An 11,028-nucleotide genomic window follows, 5' to 3' on the forward strand; every position below is an offset into this window, starting at 1 on the left:
GTATCATTCTAAAAGTTCACATGGCATTAGATTTTTTGCTCAAACTACCTATAATATTTCTCCAACAGACTGCACATTTGCCTTCCTTCTGCACATACCTCCGCCCCCTGCCCTGAGCAGTGTCCCAGCGGGTCCCATCTGTTTAGGGGTTGGGGCAGGAGACACAGGCCCTGACACAAGGTGGGGCTGTGCCAAGCACGGTGGTCTTGAATGGGCACTGAGTAGGTGGGCCCTGGAGAGAGGGGAGGTCATTCCCCCAGGGAACCCCCCAGGCCACAGGGGAGAGGTCAGCTGGAGCATGAGGTGGGGGGCAGAGATGCATAAAGGGTGGGACGGGGCCTGCTGCTCTATCAGCAAAACCCCTCACACCCAAAGGACACACAGGTGGAGGGCATTGTATTCACTGACCTCACACTCACTGTCCATTAGCGTTCACCCACAAAATAATAGAATACACTGAGAGAGGCACAGGAATGGATTGCTCACATCTTTATGACAGCTGAATGGAGGAAATTTCTAAGCAGGTTCAGAGAAAGGATATCAAGCTGTGTTTGGAGAAAGGGGTGGGAATTCTAAACAATATCTATGGAAGCAGAACATCTAGAACCACAGATGTATTCAGAAAAATGCTAGATCTCAGTACTAACCTAGAATATCAGCGGTTTTCTGTGGATGGTATGGGAAGGGTGATTTCTTCCGTTGGTGGGCTTTGCCTTTGAAATTCTCTGTGACATATCTACACTGCATTTTAAAAGGCAATATTATTGTGAATTTTAATTTAAAATAAAATGTTATCTCATTCGGTCATTTATACATTTAACTTCCATTTTCCTTTACAATAACTCAGTGACACACCTAGCCCTGTTTTACACCTGGACCAGCCTGTGCTGCTACAAGCCTGGTTTCTCTTCCTCATCACGACTTACTCAGCTTTCCTTCCCATTTCAGTTCAAGGAATTGTGGGGGCAGGAAGGAAGGGGGCAGCTGCCACTCACGGAGCTCACACTAAATGCCAGAGAGCTTGCCCCACACATCTACCTATTTTTCTAGTTGAATTTCATTTCATGTAGCAATCAACCTCAGGGATTCATTTTCCCACATACGGGAAGCTTGGCCCCAGGTAGGGGGATTTGCTTGGTGGGGTATTTGAACCCAAGTTCCTCTCACTGCAAAGCCCACAGCACCCCTGTGAGGAACAGACAGGAAACAGGGAGTAGCCCTAGATCACCCTAAACTGACTTCAGGTTTAGAGAAGGACAGACTACCTGGGGAATGAGGAAGCTCATTGCTCTGGAGTTCTCTTCTGGAGAAAGTCATGAATGTGCCCTGTAAGGAGCTGGTGGCAACTTCCGTTGATTCCGGGACCAGCAACCTCAGGTCAAGAGCCAGACGCTCACTCAGGTCTCTCCAGGCCAGAGGTTCTGGCCAAGTTTGGGATCCCAGCTGAGTCTAAGAAAATGTGGAAGGCACCAACATGTGTTTTTGAAGATTTATTTCAGAGCGAGCATCAGTGACCTACAAGAACCTGGACAGAAGCCAATGCCTCCCGTTTCCCCCATGATGTGAGACAGGACCCTGTGCCTCCTGTGGACTTCAAGAAATGTGGACTTGAGCTTTGCCATCCCTTCCCTTGATCCTGTTCCATAGATTTTGCTGTTATAGTCTCTGTATCTTTACAGGGATCAGGAGGCTGAATTAGTCTTATTCAGGGTTAGCAACTGTCCATTCCTTAACAGTGGTGGTCCTGATAGTTCACACATTTGTGGCCATTCCAAAGAGCAGTGCAATTATGAAGGTGTAAATACGACCAAAGACCACTCTCAGATACATCACTGATTGTTGGCTTTGTTTGACCGAACGTGTTCTTTTTGGAGGTGGCCCACTGTCGACACTCCCACCAGCACCTCTTCTTAGGCACAGTGGAGGATCCCAGCCTATATGGCAATGGCAGTTCCTTCTGTTGTTGCACACCCCTCTATGACTGCACTTCTCAGGGCGACAGTCGTAGCCCAGTGAAGTGATAGTCACATTGCACCTGGTGTTATTACAGAAGTTTCCATGAACACAAGGAGTGCCATCTATCACACACCCAACATCAGTTGTGTCTGTTGCACGGTGTTCATCCAGTCCAAAACACTGAAATCCTCCTCTCACTGAGTGATGGAATGAAACATGTTCCTGCAGCCGGGGAAGATGGGTCACATTGGTACACTGCAGTCTTCCACAAAACTTATCTATTCCTGCACAAGCCTGGTTGTTGAGAGCTGTTTGTTGTCGAGTACAATGTCCAAATCGGTAACTTTCAAGATTTATGTCATAGCAGACCTCAGGAGCCTCCTCAGCACTGACACCAAAGATCACCTTGCAGCGCACATTGCGGTCAGTGCAGTTCCCATGATAGCAGTAGCCTTCTTCAGTGCACGGGGTTCCATCTTGCATATAAAAGTTTGCGGGGCATGTCACGGTGGTCCCGTGACAGTACTCTGGAAGGTCACATATATTTTGGATAGGTCTGCAGAGAGTCCCTGGTGGGGAGTAGCTGCAGTTTGTACAGCACTCTCCTATATGACAGATGCTCCCCGGTGTTAAGCAACAGTCACTTCGGCAGCAATAACTGGCATAACACTACTTGAAGGAGCCACAGTCACATTCCTCCCTCCCATCCGCTATGAGGTTTCCACAGCGAACCATTGTCATGGTTTCATTATACACAGGAGCAAGTGTTTCAAAAACACACCGGGCTGAATGTACAAAACAATTTTGTGCATGTCCATAAGAACAGTTACTGAATGCATCTGTCATCCCAGGATATTGCTGCATAATGCAGAAGGCCCTTTTCTGACATGTGCAGTAGTTATCATCACCAGTACTTCTCACCAGTACTTCTCATCAGTGTCTGGGTTGTTATGACGGCTACTAATAAATAATGTCTGCCTAGAGTACCAATGTGTAATAGGCCTAAATGTGTACAGAAGCTATACCTTTGTGGTTCATAGTTACATTCATGTGGCGCCTCTTTAATAAGTAGTGTGGGTGAATGAACATGAAAAGTATCAAAAAAGGTTGTTCTAAAATAGGTAAACATTGCACTCTGAACTCGATAGTCATTCACAGGGGCTGGGTCACAATTATTATATATGGTCAAAAGATAAACATAGTACCGCAGATCAATATTTTGAACAATGCTGTCAATGAGACTGAACATCTGGACCACCTCCTTGGAACAAGTTGTAATATTGTCATCTACACGACAATATGAATTGGAACATTGAACGTGGCCTTTTATATTGCCTCTATGAGAACTATACAACGAATTAGATATCCTGGGATTCATGCTGTCATTTGCTTCAGGGAACAGGGGGTCTGTCTCCTCATTGTCACCATCTCTAAATGTGGGCCCCGTTGCGTTGGGCTAGGCCACTATCTGAGAAACAACATGTTCAAGCCTGCGGGAATCCTGGAGGGGTTTGATTTCATAGGCAAGGTCGTCCAGCTTCATGATGCCTCTGAGGCCCCCACAGCACATGTCGACGGTGACCATGGAGAGAGGAACCTCCTCCAGGTAGCTGAGATAGTAGCAGTCTGGAGGGATGTAGGGGTCATCCATCTGCAAGGCTCCTTGGTCATCCTGAGTTGTCACCAGCAGATGTCTGGGCCAAAGAAGGTGTTTCCTCCGCATGTGAATGATGTGTCTTTGACCCCCAAAATGCAGGCTGTAGGACAGCCAGCCCAGGAACTGAAGGTCTTTGCCATGGTGCGTCTCCTTCCTGGGAATCACCACCTCGGAGGATGCGTAGTGCCACGAGGGATGGCCTTGAGAACACTGGACTGGAGCCAGGAGCACCCAGAGCCCCAGCAGCAAGAGGGGGGCTCTAAGGGTGACCCGCACCTCTGCCTGCCTCATGTCCCAGCTCAGGGATAGTCATCCAAAGACAATGGGAAAGGAAAGGACTGTCCTCGGCAAAGCCAGGCCCCAACCAGCTGCGGTGGCTGCGTCCCTCCCAGGGAGACCCTGACAGAGAACAAACGGCCTCCCCAGGCTCCCACACCACACGCCGGGGCACCTGGACTCCGGGAGAAAATAAGGTAACAGTCCCAGGGCGGGGCAGGGGGTTGGCCTGGACAGGATGGTAGCTGCTGCACTGCAGGATGAGGCTGAGGGTCACGGCTGTAAGGGCTCATCGGGAAGGGAAAAGGGAGAGGGAAGCAGGGCTCTGTCTCTTTTACCACTATCAATCTTTTCTGTTGCTTTCTGAATCTACAAAATACAATGATGTGTGTTCAATGCCCTCGCATCACCCATGTTATTCTCGGTCACTCTGTGGGTTAATAGTGCTCCTTTCTGTGGCTCACATTGCTTACTCTTTCGTCATGTGGAGGTAGATACTGCCAATATTTTCCTTGGGGATTGAATATTTTTCTACTCTTAATAAGTACCCATGTCTTAATGTTTTTGTTGTTGTTTCATTTTGTTGTGGCTTTGAAGTTTTGTTTGAAGTTACCATATTGTGAAAGGAAAATATCTTGGGCCCCGTCAAGCTGGGAACCACTCAGGGCAAATCTGCCTCCCAGTCTATTAAAAGTTGTCCCTCTGGTCACAGAGATAGATGCATATTCTCATAGCCTCCTTTGCAAACACTTATCAGAAACTGAAAAGAATGCAACCATCTGTCTCTCACCTACCTGTGACCTGGAAGCCCTGAGTGGGGAGGACTTGTTTTGAGTTGTCTCAGCCTTTCTGGATGGAACTAATGTCCTTCTTACTTATATTGATGGATGTCTCATGTCTCCCTGAAATGTGCAAATCCAGCTGTGCCCAACCACCTGGGGCACATGTCATCAGGAATTCCTGAGGCTGTGTCACAGGTGTGTCCTCAACCCTGGCAAAGAAAAGTTTCTAAATTAATTGAGATCTGTCTCAGAGTTCCTGGCTTCACAAGATCAACAGTGGGTATAGGGTAACTTTTTCTTCTGTGCTATGTTAAACCCTTGTGAATTATGATACTTTTTACTTAGTCCATCTATTGGGAACAGATGCTATTCCTGACCCCATGAGAGCCCCAGGTGCTGTCCCTCCGATGCTTCTGTATGGTTCTGTCCTGGTCTTTGGTCATTTCTTCAGATGCAAGAGCTGATCAGTTCTCAGGGAAGGACACAGGGGGCCCTCTGTGGGTGTCTCATGTCTGAGAACAAATATTTCGTGTATTTCTCCCATACTGAGTCTTCTGTGTTCAGTCCTGATTACCAGATGGAAACCCCTGGGAATCCCAGGGCTGTGGGTCTTCTCTCAGAGCTGCAGGGTCAGGTCTGTGCTTGTTTTCACTCGGAGAGAGAGGGCCCTGTTTTCCTGCCTTCTCCTCTGTAGCAAGCTGTGATGTGGGATGCCTGAGGAGAGGGCAGAGCCCAGAGCAGATGTGAGACACCTGGAGGAGTTCATTGGCAACAGTAGCATTTGGGAAAATATGATTACTTATAATGTGTCTGTACCATGAAACTCATTTAGCAATTATTATTTTTCACACATGTGTACAAATTCAAATACAACTGCATTAAGCAAACTTTAAGAGATATAAAGAGAGAAATAGAAAACAATATAAACATAAGAGAAGACTTTAATACCTCACTTACAATAATGTTTAGCAAATCCAGAAAGAAAATTCTTAAGCCTCTGAATTTGAACAACACTAGTGGACAAATTCACCTGAAAGACAGTTATAGAACCTTCGAACCAAGAGCCATGTAATACACGTTCTTCTCGAGCACACATTGAACATTCTCCATGATAGGTTATATGTTACATCATAAAATGAGCATTAACATTTAAAGAAGTAATGCTAACCAGTCTCTCTTTCAAAAATTTGTGAAAAGTCAACCTTCCAAACTATTTCTGAGGCTACCATTACACTATTACCAGTAATATTACCATTGATAGACAAAGGCACCACAATAAAATAAAATTATAGATCAATATCATTGGTAGACAAAAATTAACCACTCCAAATTTAGTAAACTAAGTTCTAAAGTTTTTTTAAAAACCATACACCATGATCAACTCAAATTTATTCTGAGTTGCACAGATGATTCAGTCTCCTCAAATCAATCAATTTGGTACACCACATTAAAAAACTAAAGAAAAAATATCTCAATAGCATTTCAACAGACATAGAAAAAACATTTGAAAAAATTCAGGGTTTCATTATAAAAACTCTGAACAATGTAGGAAGACAGCAAAACAACTTGTACATAATAAAAGCCATTAAGAAAAGTCACAGCTATTGTTATACTCAATAGTAAAAGGTTAGAATATTTTGGTCTAATATCTGAAACAAGGCAAGAATAAAGCTTGAGGTATTACACTTCCAGGCCTCAAAATTTATTATAAATGTAGAGTAATAAATCAGAATGGTATTGGCATAAATGCATACAGAGAGCTTAGATATAAACCCACATATTGATGGCCAGCTGATTTTCAGCATGAGAACCAGTGATATACAATGTCTAAATTATAGTGTCTTCCAAAGAGCATGTTATGAAAACTGAATTTTCACATGCAAAGAATTAAGAATTTTAGGATAGAATAAACACAAAAATTAACTCTAAATGCATTAAATATTTAAATGTAATATGTGTAATTGTAAAACTCCCACCCCTGAAAAAATTAGCAATCCTGTTCTGGATTTTACATTCAAAGCACGTACAAAAAAAGCAGAATTGAACAAGTGGGACCAGATTTTACAAAAGATTCTTCAAAGCAACGAAATAATTCCAACTTACAGAATTGGATAATATACCATGTATCTGAAAAAGTGTTTATATCCAATATATAAATAAAACTTCTATAACTCAATAGCAAAAATAAAAATAGCCTGATTTTAAAATAATTGGTTTTACACCTTTAACAGTATAAGAACCTAGAACTCAGGTTAAATGTTTTTCTCCATGGCTAATGATCTGTCATATGGTGTACTTGGCTGGAAAATAATTTGTATTGATTTGACAAAACACTAATCCAGGTGGTGGTGTGAATTTTTTAATAGACATTATTAAAACTGTAACCAGTTGACTCTATGTTAGGTAGATTATCATGGATAACCAGCTTAGCCCTGAATCCAACAGAGCAGATCTGGAGAAGGTAAAACTCCAGGGTGATTAAGTAGCTTCAGCTGTTTCTGAGACTTCCAGCCTGCACTTACTGATGGCCATCCCTGAGGATATTGGAGGTTTCCAGCCATCCCCCAAGATTGTCATCCCCTACATCTCACAGGAAAGTGGCATGTCCCTCTGCACCTTGTCACACCTGAATATCAGAGAGAAAGAGATTCTCCAAAATCAAATAATATTTATTTGAAAATGAGCATTGTAATGGGAATATGCATGGGCACATTTAGGTAGATAGAGGAAGACAAGTGTTTTAAAGGATAAATGAGGAGGCTTACATGAGCTGTTTTGAGACAACTATCCGGGGGTAGAAGAATCAATAACAAGGGTAGAATAAGTTTAAGGTTGGATAGAGAGTGGCAGGGCAGATATCCCCACAGTATTAACTCTCTTATTGTTGTGGTAGCCTTAGCCTTTGTTCAAGGTTGTAGTTGTGCAGATAATTTGTGTGTGTGTGTGTGTGTGTGCATGTGTGTGAGAGTGTCACTCTGTCACTCAGGCTGGAGTGCAGTGGCACAATCTTGGCTCACTGCAACCTCTGCCTCCGGGGTCCAAGTGACTCTCCTGCCTCAGCCTCCCAAGTAGCTGGGACTACAGGCATAGAACACCATGCCAGGCTATTTTTTGTTTTTTGCATTTTTTAGTAGAGACGGGGTTTCACCATCTTGGCCAGACTGGTCTCCAACTCCTGACCTCAGGTGATCTGCCCACTTTGGCCTCCCAAAGTGCTGGGATTACAGGTGTGAGCCACCACACCCGGCTGTGCAGTGTATTTTTATGGTAGTTCTTGTTATCAAGGATGTGTGCATGAGAACCCTCTATTCATGACCTTCTCTCCAGCTTCACCTGTAAAGTTTATAACTCAAGTTGTTCTATTTTGATTCTGACAACTTTCACACCCTCTCCCTCACACCGCTAGTGAAGAAAGTTACTCTGTGAAGGTTTCTGAGAACAGGATTAGCTCCACATCCACATCCCAAATTAACCAAACAAGCTTGGCCCCTTCAGTTCCCACTGGCAACTTGCATTTCCAGATAAGTCTCCATGCAACACAGTGGAGGGTCCTGAGTGACGAGGAGTGAAGAAAGTCCCACCAGCCTCTCCCGCGTTACTGCAGCAGCCACAGCCTGAGACCCACCTGAGCACCAGGAAAGGGCTTGAGGCCTGGAATTTTGACCACAGGGAAACATCTTCCTTTTCCAGAAAGCAGGAAAAGCAAACGGAAAAATGAGAACAACGACTGAAAAAGGAAGTAAATGGATTAGGAACAAAAGAAGCACCAGATCAGTGTTGATGCTGATTTGCATATTTAGTGTCAGAAGAAGGATCAGACGTGAAACCTGTGAGGTTCTACATGACACTGACCCTGGCCCAGCCTCTATCATCTGTGATCAGGATCCGTAAAGACTGTTCCAGTCACGGAGGCTCACTGAGGTCCCTGTCCTGGGTCTGATTGGAGAAGACTCATCAGGAAACCCTGAGCTTACTCAGGGCTCTGATCGTGGTGACCATGTTTGAGGACTTTATATATATATATATATATATATTTTATTATACTTTAAGTTCTAGTGTACATGTGCATAACGTGCAGGTTTGTTACATATGTATACATGTGCCATGTTGGTGTGCTGCACCCATTAACTCATCATTTACATTAGGCATATCTCCTAACGCCATCCCTCCCCTCTCCCCACACCCCACAACAGGCCCTGGTGTGTGATGTTCCCCTTCCTGTGTCCATGTGTTCTCATTGTTCAATTCCCACCTGTGAGTGAGAACATGTGGTGTTTGGTTTTTTGTCCTTGTGATAGTTTGCTGAGAATGATGGTTTCCAGCTTCATCCATGTCCCTACAAAGGACACGAGCTCATCAATTTTTATGACTGCATAGTATTCCATGGTGTATATGTGCCACATTTTCTTAATCCAGTCTATCATTGATGGACTTTTCATCCCTGTAAGCATCAATCTGCATTTTGTGCATGTGAGAATAGCTCTTCATATTAAAATAATCTCTTTCAAATACTTAGCGAAGACATTGTTAGGCAAAGAATTCTAAACTTAGAGAGGTTCCCTGGCGAAACTAAGAAGTAGAGAAAGTCCCACATCCTGACAGGAAATCAGCCTCCATCTGCACCTGCCTCCGGGGCTGACTCTGATCAGTGGCTCCTGAGTGCCCCCTGCAGCTGATTCCACCCTGTGTTCCTGCAGGGAGATTTGTGTCTGGGCGCACAATGACCTCCCCTCACTGTGTCTCTTGCACAGTAATACACGGCCGTGTCCTCCACTCTCAGGCTGTTCATTTGCAGGTAGAGCGTGTTCTTTGAGTTGTCTCTGGAGATGGTGAATCTGCCCTTCACAGAGTCTGCGTAGTTTGTGCTACAACCACTACTACTAATGTATGAGACCCACTCCAGACCCTTCCCTGGAGCCTGGTGGATCCAGCTCATGTACCAGCTACCGATGGTGAATCCAGAGGCTGCACCGGAGAGTTTTAGGTACCCCCCAGGCTGGGCCAAGCCTCTCCCAGACTCTACCAGCTGCACCTCACAGTGGACACCTGCAAACACAGAGACACTGGTCAGAAACTCCCACACATATCCAGTGTTTCTCTCACTCATGTTCACTCACACTCAATCTCTTTAGTTCTCCATGAATCACCTTGTAAAATAGCAACAAGGAAAACCCAGCTGAGCTCAAACTCCATGGTGAGTCCTCTGTGTTCAGCGCTGATCACCGAATGGAAAGCCTCGGAATCCCAGTGCTGGGGCTCCTCTCCCAGAGCTGCAGGGTCAGGGCTAGGCTGGTTTTCATCAGCAGAGGGAGGCCCCTATTTCCATGTACCCCATTATATAGCAAGCTCTGGAGTGGGACATCTGAAGAGAGGGCCGGGCTCCGTGCAGATGAAGTGTCCTGGGGGAGATTGGTAGTAATTACATCATTCAGGAAAATATAATTTTATATTATGTGATTGTGCCTTGATTAACATTTAGCTCTCATAATCTGATTTTATTTTTACATATTTACACAATATATTTAATGCAGCTTTCAATGTTATATTTTACAGAATATAATTTACATAGAGAATACAGCAGTTGTGCAGTGCATCTAAGTTTACACATCTAAACAAATTTAGTCTTATTATCTGGGCCTGTGCTCTAAACACTGGAGGAGGCAGCTCCCCTGAGACAACTCCAGGGCAGTGTGGCCCATGCCTAGTGAAGTCTGCAGGATTCCCCATCTGTTATGACAACTTTCTGTAATTTACCCAAATATGCAGAGAGAACCACGGTTCATGTGTGTGTATTTTCAGAAGTCAGTCATATTTCTTCTGCCAATATCAGTCTTTTTATTGCTCCATTTTAACAAAAATATTCATTTATTTGTTATTGATTTATTCAAGTATAATAAATAATTAATTCAAATTTATAGTGAGTGATTTGAAAAATGTAGACCTATGTTTACAACAATTCACTCAGCATTTCAATCGTCTTGAATAATTAATCCCTAAATCTTTTCTTATTCCTCTCAAATTTAACTCACATCCTCATTATTCACAAAACCATATTCTCAGAAAAATTTAAATGTTATTCATGTTAATTTTTAATAGTGGCATCTTCTAAAGTTTCTACATATGAATTATATAAAATTTACTCTTAATTCCTTAGCTTCTTTCACTCTGCACAATAACTTGAGAATTTAGCCACGCTTTTTTATGAGTGAGGCATGCCTTGATTTCAAGCTGCATTATATTCCAGTACATAAATATATGCCAAACTAATTGTTCACCAGTAACAAATGGTGATTTGTTATCTCAGTTAATGGATTTTATAGAGAAAAGCAGCTACTCGGCAAGGGAATGCAAAAAATG

The 11,028-nt window shown here is 43.7% G+C and overlaps 1 pseudogene and 1 gene segment (V, D, J or C); both read right to left on the reverse strand.

The window, feature by feature from the left end:
* Nucleotides 1-1,701: 1,701 nt before the first annotated feature.
* Nucleotides 1,702-3,904, reverse strand: LOC100986568 (disintegrin and metalloproteinase domain-containing protein 21-like; annotated as a pseudogene).
* Nucleotides 3,905-9,316: 5,412 nt separating this feature from the next.
* On the reverse strand, nucleotides 9,317-9,982 carry LOC117978830 (immunoglobulin heavy variable 3-11-like). The segment is given in 2 exon segments: nucleotides 9,317-9,717; nucleotides 9,819-9,982. Coding segments are annotated over 2 exon segments (447 nt in total).
* Between the last annotated feature and the right edge of the window lie 1,046 nt (nucleotides 9,983-11,028).

The sequence above is a fragment of the Pan paniscus genome, chromosome 18, assembly GCF_029289425.2.
Source record: "Pan paniscus chromosome 18, NHGRI_mPanPan1-v2.0_pri, whole genome shotgun sequence".
Taxonomy (NCBI): domain Eukaryota; kingdom Metazoa; phylum Chordata; class Mammalia; order Primates; family Hominidae; genus Pan; species Pan paniscus.